General features: G+C 39.4%; 1 protein-coding gene across 1 annotated transcript; it reads left to right on the forward strand.

The window, feature by feature from the left end:
• The first annotated feature begins 3,471 nt into the window (after window positions 1–3,471).
• Window positions 3,472–9,213, forward strand: LOC118738351. The gene is made up of 4 exons (XM_036469273.1): window positions 3,472–3,563; window positions 3,623–4,742; window positions 4,920–5,203; window positions 9,202–9,213. Exons 1-4 carry the CDS (start codon window positions 3,558–3,560, stop codon window positions 9,211–9,213), a joined length of 1,422 nt encoding a protein of 473 aa, XP_036325166.1. The 5' UTR covers window positions 3,472–3,557.
• Window positions 9,214–13,506: the final 4,293 nt, after the last annotated feature.

Genomic DNA, 13,506 nt, shown 5'->3' on the forward strand with positions numbered 1-13,506 from the left:
TCGCTTAGGCGGTTACAGCGCCAAATAAGAAGAAGAAGAAGAATATGGGGATGAAAATAACATTTTAAATTGCTAGCCAGAACGAGTTGGAATCGACTTCTATTCAAAGTCGTTTGGCAAACTGGGTATGTATGTATGTCCGCGTTGTTGTGAACGCTGAAGATGCTTGGGATAATGGCGTAAACATTGGATGCCTACCATATCCAACCACAATCATACATACATATGAATCCATATATGTATACATGTATGTATTAAGAATGTTAATCCCGGCCTTTTTTAGGTCCCAAAAATCTCGGGATTCTTGGCAAATAAACGAAACATGATTTTCTTGACCAGTATTGGCTTTATTTATTTTTTGTATTTAATAATACAAATGTTTTTATGAATATTTAGCTCATTATACATATAACACCGTACGATAGTAAAATTTAGACACAAAAATCAATATATTCGCGAAACCATGGGCCAAATATAAAAAAATTGCCTTTTTAGTTTTTCACTCTGACGTCAGTAATCAAAAATGAATTAAAAATTTCGCTGAAATATGCTTAGAGGAGAAGTACGGGTATCAAATTAAAGAGGAAAATCTGTAGAATTTAATCGGATTCACTTTTTTGGTACATAAGGACTAGTAAGTATTGAAAATGAATGTTTGGCTCATTATACATATAACACCGTGCGATAGTAAAATTCAGACACAAAAATCTATATATTTGCGAAACCATGGGCCAAATATAGAAAAATTGCCTTGTTAGTTTTTCACTCTGACGTCAGTAATCAAAAATGATTTAAAAATTTCGCTGAAATATGCTTAGAGGAGAAGTACGGCTATCAAATTAAAGAGGAAAATCTGTAGAATTTAATCAGATTCACTTTTTTGGTACATAAGGACTAGTAAGTATTGAAAAGGTCCGTTTAAAATTTTTATCCTTGAAATTTCGCAATATTTCCTTTTGAAAAAATTACATGTTAAAGACTTATATAAACTCGATAAAATCCTCGAATTTCGTCCTTCAAACTTTATCAGCTTAAAAAAATTAACTTTTCGTTCTTGTGGATCCAAAAAATTTAAATTTTTCAAGTTCTAAAATGCTTCCTCTTTCATTTGGTACCAATATTTTTTTATTCTATATTGCATCGAATTTTTGAAATAAAATTTGGATTTTTTTCATATCTATGAAATTACAAAGTCCTTTAAAATAAATCCTGACGTCGTAGAGAAAACATAAAAACGCCACTTTAAATGAAAAATTATGTTTCAAACCCATTTATTTATAATTTATTTTATGGAAGGAGAGCTTTTCAAACAATATAGAAGCAATTTTCTCGATTTAAGTTGTTGAACCGTAATGAATACCTAAATCCCGGGATTCCGGAATCGTAAAAAGCCGAAAAATTAACATCCCTAGTATGTACATATGTTTATGTATATTAGTATACTTTTTATTTTTTAAAATCTATAAATTTTAAATTTAGATTTGTCATGAGCCGCTCTAATGTCCTATTGGGGCATTTTTAAATTAATATGAATATTTACACTCACATATGGTCGGCGAAAATCCTCCGGCTGAACCCTCCACGAGGGTGCCGACTGGTAATGGCCACTACAATTTAGGTTCTGTACGATGTCAGAATGGTGTCCAGCTAAGATCAGAAATCAGTGCTATGTGCTTAAGCTCCTCAATAGCTAAGTTATATGGAAATGGTTTTTGATCGTGGCCTATGGAGGTAATGGAGGAGCAAACCTCTCTAAAAAAGCTCTGGGTTGGAACAAGGTGTTAGACGACCCGTGCTGATGTTCAGCCTGGCTGGGGACCCAGATTAACAAATAGCCCAGTCTCGAACGGAGTGCTCCGGATACCTGGCGACCTCGGTTCTATCAAGCCTTACCTGCGCACACGGACCTCTGTGCGGGCGGACCTCCATTGTCCGACACTCGTGGGACCAAAATTATGAGCGCAATTTATTACAAAAAAAAACAACACAACAAGGAGGACGGCCCTCCAAAAAAACCGACAGGGGTGGCTCCAATTAATGCTACAGCCTCGAGCAGGGCATTTATCGGACCGCCAGTGACAGGAGTTAGAGGGGGCTTAAGCGGTAGGGCTGGTCCTGGTACGAGTACCATAGGAGGCAGAGGGGGGAGTGGAGGCTTGGGCAAACCGGTCTCCAACCGATTCATGGCTGGAGCTGCAGCGTCAGCTCCGCCTAGGGAAGTCAGACCCCAATCCACACACACCTCAACCCAAGGGCGGGGTACGGCACCTGCTTCGAAAATAACCCGGCAGGATGCCGCCGACATTCCGAGCAGCTCGAGGAAAGTTGCAAACACAGGCCTGGGGGGGGTCGGCTAAACATGTCCGCCCCTCGAAGCAGGCCTATTATGACAAAAAGGCGGCCATGAGGGTCGTGAACAAGATCGGGGACCTGCCGACAGAGCAGCTCACGGAGGAGCAGGTTAGGTCACTGGAGTGGGCGAGGGGAGTAGTAGCCAGCTTGGGAAGACCGGCAGGCGCTGCTCCAAAAAGGCAGCGGTCTGCTGAACAGGCAGGGGGTGGGGTCACCAAAAGACCAAGAACAGGTGGCCATAAATACCCCACTTTCAGGGACGTAGTGAAGGGAGGCGGTGAGGTACTGGCAATCGTCGACAGAGGGGAGGAGGAAGGGACTATCCCCAAAGAGAAGTGGAGGTTGGTGGAGGAAGCGATTGCCGAAATCTACCTCCAAGTCCTAGACGAAAATCCTGGACCTCCTCCTCTCTGCCATGATTCCGGATGGTATCAGGGTAGAGCTAAACTCATCGCCTGCGAGGACCATAGGTCAGCCCAGCTCTATAGGTTGGCCGTTAGTAAGGTAGGTGAAGTTTGGCCGGGAGCCAAGCTCGAGGCCGTCAACAAGGAAGACATTCCTAGCAGACCGAGGGCTCGAGTTTGGATTCCGGCCAGACCCGCCGAGCCTGAAAGAATTGAGCGGATCTTCAGATCCTGTAATAAGGACCTGCCAAGTCATAATTGGAGGGTAGGGAAGATAGAGGAGCCAGTAGAGAATAGAAGGCAGGTGTTGCTGATCCTCAACGCCGAATCGCTAGCCCCACTGGCGCAAAAGGATTGGACGGTGAGATTCGGGTTCAATGACGCAACCATTCGAATCTACCGCAGCGACGAGCCGAGCTTGGACCTTAGTGAGGAGAGCGACAAGTCCGGCCTGCGCAGCGGTGGTGAAGAAGGGTTGCCCAGCAGCCAATGCTCATCTGACTCGGAGAGGCTATCCGGATTGGGGCCATTATTTTATGAAGAAGACCTCCTCGCCGATGACACCGAGGGTGAGGAGATCGAAGAGGCGGACGTGGATGTCACGATGGTGGAGGTAAAACGGACAGATTCTGATGAAGCTGATCCAGATCAACCTCCACCACTCTAAACTCGCGTCTGCGAACCTTGAGGTCCGCCTGGCTGCCGGTGGACTCGACGTTGCCCTCATCCAGGAACCGTGGATACACGGCAATAAAATCTGCGGACTTGGGATGAAGGGCTTTAAGCTTATTGCCGCACAAAATGCAGGTAAGACTCGAGCTTGCATATTAGCAAGGAACAACTTAAACATCTTCCTGCTCCCACAGCTTAGTGACGGCGATCTGGTAGTGGCAAGCATTGAGCTGGACAAAACCAGCTTTTGGGTAGCCTCTGCCTACATGGCCCATGACAAGGACGTGCCACCAGACGGGTTTCGGACCTTGGCCGAGGAAGCAGCCTTCAAGAACAAACCACTGGTTGCCTCCTGCGACGCTAATGCCCACAACTTGATGTGGGGGAGTACGGACACGAATGCTAGAGGTGAGTCGTTACTAGACTTCATTCTAGGGAACAAACTAAGTGTCTTGAATTTAGGCTCAGAGCCGACCTTCATAACAAAGAGTAGAGAGGAAGTTTTGGACATAACCCTGGCTTCAGACATGTTTGCCCATAAAATCAAGAGATGGAGAGTACTGAAGGAAAAATCGTATTCTGACCATCGTTATATTGAATTCGAAATAGATCTTAAGACCCCCCAAGTAAGGGAGTTCAGAAATGTTAGAAATACCGACTGGGGGGTTTACAATAATAAATTAAGGACTTTACTGCCAAAGATACCTCCCCGAGACCCCGCCACGCAGGTGGAGCTGGAGGGGTTGGTTAATCAGGTTACTAAAGCCATGAATAGTTCTTTGTCAGCCGGGTGCCCGGTTGTTCGATACAGGGGAAAAAGCAAACCACCTTGGTTGTCGAAACAATTATCCTTGTTACGTGAATCTAATAGGTCAATGTTCAACAAGGCCAAAGCCACGAGAGCAGCAGAGGACTGGGAAGCCTACAAGGCTGATCTGAAAGTATACAAAAAAGCAGTTAGAAATGCGAAACGTAAATCCTGGCAAAGTTACTGCAAGGGAATTGAGGAAACCACGGAAGCGGCCAGATTAAGAAGAATTCTTGCAAAGTCGCCATGCAACCTTGGCTATCTCAAGGGTCAAGGGAACTCATGGACTACGACGAGCGAGGAATCTTTAGGTCTCCTCCTGGACACACACTTCCCTGGAAATAAGCCGGTGGAACCTAATGACCCCCAGAATGAAGGGGGGCTATCTGATCTGGGAAACCGACTGATTACAAACGAAAAAATTGAATGGGCTATTAAGACTTTTGGTCCTTACAAGTCACCGGGACTTGATGGAATACACCCGGTAGAGCTACAGCAATCACGGGGTACTATCTCTCCGTTCATTGTGGTTATTATAAGAAGCTGTCTTAACATGGGCTACATCCCGCTAGGCTGGAGAGAGACAAAAGTCTCATTTATACCCAAGGCGGGCAGGTCCTCTCATACCAACCCTAAGGACTTCAGACCCATCAGTCTTACGTCTTTCCTTCTCAAAATTTTAGAGAGGATAGTGGATGATTATGTACGGGGCGTGATACCAACAAGTAGGCTCTCCCCAGCGCAGCATGCCTATACGAAAGGCAAATCCACGGAAACCGCCTTGCACTCGCTCGTTGGGTTGGTGGAAAAAAGTTTATTCGACAAAGAGTACGCTCTGGTTGCCTTTGTAGACATAGAAGGCGCCTTCAACAATATTAACGCAAGCGCCATAACGGGTGCCTTAGAAGAGCTTGGAGTTGACCAGAATGTGGCGGTGCTGATCGAGTCTATACTTGTCAGCAGGACGGTAACCGCTAAGCTCGGCAACACCACAATAAGCAGAAAGGTCTGTAGAGGCACTCCCCAGGGAGGGGTTCTCTCCCCTCTTCTCTGGAATCTGGCGGTGAACTCTCTGCTGGTGGCACTAGAGAGGGGGGGTTGCCATGTCACAGCATATGCTGACGATCTGGCAATTGCCGTCAAAGGCAAATACCCAAATACCCTAATGGAGATTCTGCGCTCTAACATGGCCACGCTTAGGAACTGGACAGAGAGTAGGGGACTCGGAGTAAACCCCGAGAAAACCGAAGCAATTCTCTTCACAAGGAAACACAGGCCTCCCATGGTCTCCCCGCTAATCTTTTTGGGTGTGGAGATATCCTTGAAGGAGAATGTTAAGTATCTAGGACTCATATTAGACAGGAAACTAACGTGGAAACCTAATATAGAGGAAAGAGTAAGGAAGGCCAACGTTGCATTATACACATGCAAAAAAGCGGTCGGAATCAAGTGGGGGCTAACACCTCGTATTACACACTGGCTATACACCTCGGTGGTCAGGCCAATACTCTTATATGGAATACTTGTATGGTGGCCAGCAACTCAAAAGGCAAGTTACCTAAAACTATTGAGTAAGGTCCAAAGAACAGCGTTTCTATGCATTTCGGGTGCCTTAAGGACCACCCCAAATAAGGCGCTGGAGGTGATTACCAATTTACCCGCAATAAACCTGGTGGGAAAATACGCGGCCGCCGATTCAGCGCTCAAACTAAGAAGTATGGTGCTATGGAAGGATCGGCGGTTTGGTCACGCTTCCATACTTCACACTCTGGGTAGTTACAACCAAGAAGTCGACTACTCCGCTCCCAAACCAATCTTCAATAGGCTCTTTAAGACGAGCATCCCGTCTAGAGGAGAATGGCAAACGCCAAGACCATGGAGACGGGGGGAATTGAATTTTTACACAGATGGATCCAAGCTAGACAATAGGGTTGGCTACGGAGTTTTCTCTAAGGAACTAGGACTGGAACTATCCGTCCGAATTCCGGACCACTGCAGTGTCTATCAGGCAGAAGTTTTAGCCATAAAAGAGGTGGCTGTGTACCTTAGTACACATGCCGTAACGAAGACTACGATTAATATTTTCTCGGACAGCCAGGCGGCCATTAAATCAATGAACATGGTAATGCTGAGGTCGAAGGTTGCGCAGGAATGCCTCGCAGCTCTAAACGATATTAGCACCGTGTTCAAGGTCAGCCTCATATGGGTTCCGGGACACAGAGATATTGAAGGAAACTGCAGGGCTGATGAGCTAGCCAGGAAAGGTACGAATCTACCCCTATGTGAAAACAGGGGCACTATTGGGATACCCATGGCAACCTGCAAATTAGAACTTCGAAATAGCATGATCCAAGAGGCCAACAGGTCATGGCTAGAGGAGGGCACATGTAGAACAACCAGGCTGCTTTGGCCGCAAATAGAAAAGAAAAAGACGAAAGAGTTGCTGTGCCTCTCAAGAGAGGACATTGCGAAGGTCACGGCTTGTGTAACCGGTCACTGGCTATTTGGCAGGCACTCTTCAAGACTAGGAATTTTCTCCCACGAATATTGCAGAAGTTGCAGAGATGAGGAAGAGGAAGAAACCGTAGAGCACTTCCTCTGCAGCTGCCCAGCTTTGGCCAAGAGGAGAGCAAGCTTTTTAGGCAGGCCCTTCTTTAGCTCTCTTACGGAACTATCACGCGTAGGAATAAAACCGATTCTACGCTTTATAAGAGCCTCAAATTGGTTCTCTGAAGAATAGTCACCGAGGTTCCCGTGTTCTGCAGTGGTACCACAATGGACCTTCAAAAGGTCTAAGTGAGTTGGTAAATTGAACCGACTGCCACATCAACCTAACCTAACCTAACCTACACTCACATATGTATGTATGACATCTAACATGATTCACCGAATCATGCCCGCTATGCATCCGCCACTGACAGTATTTGGTGTTGCTTCAACATAACAGGTTTCAAATAATATTTTTTTGTAATATTATAGTTGTCGTTCTATCTCTAGTGAAAATTGGGCAAAATAATACTAAAATTCTACAAACCTCGTTATACCTATATTTTTAACCGACTTAAAAAAAGGAGAAGACAAAATTATAGCATTTTTAATTGGTAAAACTTCGAGTGCTTACGCCTTTATTAATAAAATTATTTTCTCCAAGCTTTCTGTTCCGCAAAATAATCTATAACATCATGAAAGTTTAAAGATAAAACCATAGAATTTTCAATAGACAGAATAGCCAAGTAACCTTGCCTGTGTTGTCCCATAGAGTTTCTCAAATAGGATTTTATTAATTTAACCCTCTCCCTGCATTTGTACAATATATTGTACATTTAATTTTTTGTAACATTGGATGCGTGCTACTAAACATCTTATTAATATTTTTGAAAACAAATTAAACTTTATGAAGATTGGGAATGCCCCGAATAGTTTACGTAAATTTCAAAATCGAAAACGTTTCAAAAATATTTTTAGAATTTAATTTAAAAATAGACCATTTTATAAAATTCCAGTGACATGCAAGTTGTGGTAATTTACTGTACAAAAAAATACGTGAAAGTCAAGTAAAATCGCTAATAAAAGCACATGGCACAGAAATATAAAAAGCATTTCCTCATATAAAAATGCTAAAATTAAACTATCATGATTTAAAAATTTTTTCCGAGTGGTCAAAAAAAAATTTAGAATATAGTGTACATTTACACTGAAAGGTTGCAAGTGTCGTGTACAATATATTGTACAAACGTCCGCAAAGGTTGCAGATGAACAAGCAATTAGGGTGGTTTTTGTCGTGCTTGTTCCCAAATCTTAACTAAAGATACTTAGAAAGATATAAAATATTAATTTTTAATGAAGTAAAGTTTTATTCCGTCAAACCTAGTGAAATATTTACTGAGATTCTTGAGTGCTTTTACTCCTTTTCGCACTTTTGTACAATATATTGCACAAATTTGAGGTAGCCCTGATAGCTACCCAAAACGAGTTTTGAATATTTTTTCTTTTCTTTTGGTATTATGAGGCTCTACGATCCTTATAATTAAGAAAAAAAATTATATTCATCAGGGACGGATTTGACCGGAAAGGGTTAAATTTCGAAAATGATCGTTAAGCACTAGCTGTATTCACAGGAGTTGGAACAAGAAACATTAATGCAGTACATACTTCAGGAAAGCAGGACACGATAAAATAAAGTATATCTATATGGTCTTTAGTTGTGCCCCAATTTAATTGATTTTAAGTATTTAAAAAATTTATAACCTTAAGTACTTAGTTTTTTTTTTTTAATGTACGGTTATTTATGAGCTCGCGGTCTCTTGGACCGGGGCCCTCTCGGATCGGGGGCCTGTGGCATTTTGCAATCCTTGCCGCCCTATAGTTACGCCTCTGTTAGTTGATACAAATCCGTGATATAATTCTTGTACATTTGTGGAGGCTCTGATGATCCAACAAAATTTTTCAAGCTATACGGATCTTAATTCTGTGAGGTCTTTGAACTAAATCGAATAACTTAGAATATAAGCTTTGCAAAAAACGCAAGAAAAAAATTACGAAAGCTTAAAAAAGAAACGGATATCACAAACTAAATAAAAAAGTTGAAGTAGCTGTAACTAAATAAGACTTGAGGAGACTATTTTTTTGAACTCCGTTGTTATCAAAATTTAAACTAAAAATCGCAGTCCAATTAACTTGTTAAATGGTGTTAATTTAAACGTTATATTTTGCACATGCTTTTCCATTTAACGCTTCCCTTAAGCAGCCAGTATTTAAAGGTGAAAAAGGGTATAAAAGAAACTTGAGAGCTAACTTAAGAAAAGAAATACTGATTTCAGTACAGTGCTAAATTTTGGTCCAAAATGACAGAAAACGGATACATGCGTATACTTTTTGAAACTCAAACATCTATCTGGTTTATTTAGTCACGTCTAAATACTATTATATTTGAAGTTAAAACTAATAATTGTATTTATTTTGCAGAACTCAACCTGAGTTGACAATTATAATATTGAAATTCAAGCCCTTTCGCTTTTGCTTCATATCTCAATATTGCTTTTAAATGTCGGGCTTGCCAAAGTTTGCCTCATTTAAATTTTAGTAGAATCCATCGTTTGAATACTGTATTTTGATATTTTTTAATGCCTCATAAAATTTGCATAAGCAGCACTTAAATTTCTTATTAGCCGGTTTAGCGACATCAAAGTCACAAACAAATTTATTACTATTTTTAAAATTCCTCATTCGCATGTTGGAATATGCTATGCTGTTTCTAGAGATTTGCATAAAATGAATTTAAAAAATTAATAGAAGGGAGACGTAATGGTAATATTTGCGGATAAATGTCGCCATTAAGTTATTTTTATCGATATATTTTCTGTAATTATTATTTTTATGTACTAATATTTTTTTTTAAGATTAAAAACGTATTCCTTTATTTGGGATATAATTTTTTGTATGAGCAATAGTTTACAAAATTTATATTCGTAATTTGTACTCAGATAGATATACGTATATAGTAATTAGTTATAAATTATGCTCAATAGAAATTTTTATTTCAATAAATCGCACTATAAGTCCGATTTGATACAGTATTGTTACTCGTTACGTGTTAACTCGTTCATGTGCGATGTTGCCTGTAGGAAACATTGACATTTTGGATAATAAGTATTTTCGTTTGAAATATTTTTACTAATGGTTTGTTTAAAATAACACTCAAGAAGGCTGCGAAGGTTTGAAGCTGGATTTTGTACTATAATAAATATAAGTTAATTGTAAAAACAAGTATTTTTAAAGCAAGCTTTCTAAATAAGAACGAAATCGGACTACTGGTTTACCAAATATATAAGCTTGTTCGCCACCTATCGGCAAAAATTTTAGTGGAGTTATTCCTTTTCATGTAGTTAATATACGTTCAAAATATGGACCGAATCGGACTATAAGTACGAGGTTTCAAATATCCCGTGTCCTGCGCCACCTATCGGATTGCATTATTATCGGGTTCTGAGCCAACTGTGAAGTTTCAATCTCTGAGTCATCGGTAAATATGTCAAAAATTCATTGCAAGATTTGACCGTAACAAACAAACAAACATACATACAGTCATACATACATATATGGGGATGCGAATGCGGATGCGGATGTCTAACAGCTAACATCCTCTGATGCGGATGTCAAGTATTTTTAAGAAAAAATTTAATTAGGTATGTATTAAGTTATGTAGGTTAATAAAAAAATATTTTTTAATGTTTATTTTATTTAGTACTTGGATCTAAAAATTGGAATATTATTATCTTATTTAATAAAATGTAATGAGATTGCATCGGGGCTGAAAATGTCGGATGTATCCTCCTAACTTTCATCTTCACTTGAAGAATCTAGGATAATGGCGAGATCGTTGTTTAAACACCGCTTACAAGTCAAACCAGAAGTGTCAGGTTTTTCTAAACTTTTTAAAAATAATTCTTCTTTCTCATTCCATTGGCTTTTTCAAAATTTGGCGAAGCTGTAACGTCATCAGCGTTTTTTGATAGTAGTTTTTAATACTTTCCTTCTGCGACTAGTTTGAAAAATTTGTGCTTATAGCGAGCTACATAGTGGATATGGAAAATAGATTATTATTAGGAATGAAAATTTTGAACAAAATGCTGTTTTCAAAGTCGTGGCTGCCAGCCGAATCGGATCAGAATATTATTGTTTTTATAAACATTTCTTATCTAATTAATTAAGGTCAGACCTATAGCTTTTTAATTATTTGAGCATCGATTCTCTTTATAGCCATACGTTTACCACTTCTGCTGATAATCCCTATTGCAGGAGCTTACTCTTCGATTTTAAATAGCAAAGAACGAAGACGTGGTGGAAGAGTTTTTCCACAGAAGCTTTTAGCCAAGGATCCAGTGTATATGAAGAAAACATTGCCCAACAAGTAAACAAAATTACTGTTTTTGATAATGAAGAAAGAAACCAATTCAGGCATTTAAAGCACAGAAAAAAAAGAATATTATTTAAAGGACAATGTTCCTTTGACGTACGTCAAAGGTCAAGTAGAAGTGAGAACATATATGACTGCCCATTGATAGCTCAGGTATATAGCTTAAGAAATAATATGTTTAGAGACACTTTTATCAAGGTTTGTTTATATGACATTTGACCAGCTTTTTACGTAAATATTTCCATGTGCGGCGCCCGGGTAACACGACCACAGGCCAAAAATATTGGCTACAATTTGACACTTTGTTTGCCAGATATCCGTTTTATCGGTGCACTTGCACAACATTCGCATTCGCAAAAGCTCGGCATTGATTATTGCGAATGCGAAAGCGAATGCGAATGTTAAAATTAACCCTCATACATAGTACATCCATATAGATATAGAGCAAGTTAAATAAAAGCTTGTAAAAACCAATTAGTTTCCAGCGTCTTTTCGATATGGCTACTGGTGCATAACAAAAAGTTGGTAAAAGCGATTCTGAACATTTAAAACAATATTAATAATTCGATTTTAGGTAAGAAAGTATATCTAATGTTGGTCTGACTGTAATCCTGAAGCCTTATAGAACTTTCTACATAATATCACTAGTCCCTGCACAGCCAGCTACAGTCAGAACACGTTTTCAAATATTTAATATAAATTAAGCTCTACTGAATGCTTAAAAAAATATTACTTTTTAACTAAGTAGAGTTTTTTTACTTAGGTTAACTCTTTACTGAACCTATGTATGTGCAAGACTCCTTGTAGAAATAATAAATAAATGTATTACGAACACAATTTGCGAATTTATTCAATTAAAATAAAAAAGTACTAGACGTTATATTTTAATCGTAATGAAAATACAACATCCGCAGTGCAGTCTGCGTTGTGGAAAAAGTCCTTTCACGATTCAGCAAACAATCAACATGAACTCAGAATGTGTCCTTAATCGTATCTGAACGCTTCATGTGGTGCAAAACCAACTGGCCGATGTAATGGAAATGGGCTCAACGTGTGCAAGGCATGAACAAACCAACTACATATACATACATATGTACATAGATGAACTTACCTTTTCTATCGCATGTTTGTTCATGTACATATGTATGTACATACATATACAAATGTAGTGAAACTGCAGTGCATTAAAACTACATTTGACGCGAAGTGGAAAATCTCGGAGGTACGCAGTAAGTAAAAAATACTGTGAAATAGTCGAAAAAAACTAAAAATCCAAAAAAGCAAAACGGCCCCCACCGCGTGGCCAATAATATAAAGGAGTGGACAGCTGGTCAGTGAAGACGGGGAATGCAGCATTGGAAAACAGCTACAGAAAGTAGCAACGGTGGACAGCACGCAGCGACAATGTTTATTTTCTTGTTATTTTCATTTTGCTTTTGTTGTTACAAGTTTTATTACTTTTCCATATTTGCCGGTTGTAACAAAAGAAAGGGGAAAGGGAAAATTGTGTAACGACGCTATTCCTTCGCAGCAATGCGTGCAATTATGTGACATTCCATAAATTTTAGCCTTTCACAGCAAGCACTTCGAACCCATGGATTTAACTCGACTAGACCAGGAGGTACAACGGAGTAGAAAGGGTAATAGCTGAGTCAATGGGTAGTCTTTCTCGCCATAGTTAGGTACATTTAGCGTACGTCTCACTAAAGTTTATTAACTAAAAATTTGTAATTTTTGATATTATGCACTAACAGTGTTCACATGTATATGAATCTACCTTCCAGCGAAAGATACACAGTAAATCCTCTTGTCTCTTAAGATTAACAAGTACTTAAGTAGAAAAAGCTTTTGTGTTTCTTGATTAAGGGGAAAGTCATTATTTTCGCGATATGTACATAAATTTATCTTCGGCGGACGTAATAATACAACCAGGATCAGAGCAGAGAAGTTAACATCATGTCCGTTATGAATTACGTGACGACCCGGTACAGAGCAGAGGAGTTAACATCATGTCCACTATAAATAGCATGAAGTTAAGATCTCGCCACAAATACACATCGTGATCAGCGTTGTCGCGAGCTTGAAAAAAAAGTATCAGTTGCCAATCAGAACAAGTATCAAAAGCAAACAAAACAGTTCTTTGTTAAACTTTTATTTAAAAAACAAATAAATAAAATTTTATAATTAAATCCATAGCTATAAAAAAATTATATACTATTTTATTTAACAAAACAGAGAATCTGTATGCTTATTTGCTTAACGAAAAACAAACTTATAGGGCTTGTACAAGTCAATTTTGTGGAAATTACTACAGAATAAAATTGCGCAATCCCTATTTTGGAGAAACGTTGCTC

This window comes from Rhagoletis pomonella, unplaced genomic scaffold (genome assembly GCF_013731165.1).
Source record: "Rhagoletis pomonella isolate Grant_MI unplaced genomic scaffold, Rhpom_1.0 Rhpom_scaffold_00004, whole genome shotgun sequence".
In the NCBI taxonomy this organism is placed as follows: domain Eukaryota; kingdom Metazoa; phylum Arthropoda; class Insecta; order Diptera; family Tephritidae; genus Rhagoletis; species Rhagoletis pomonella.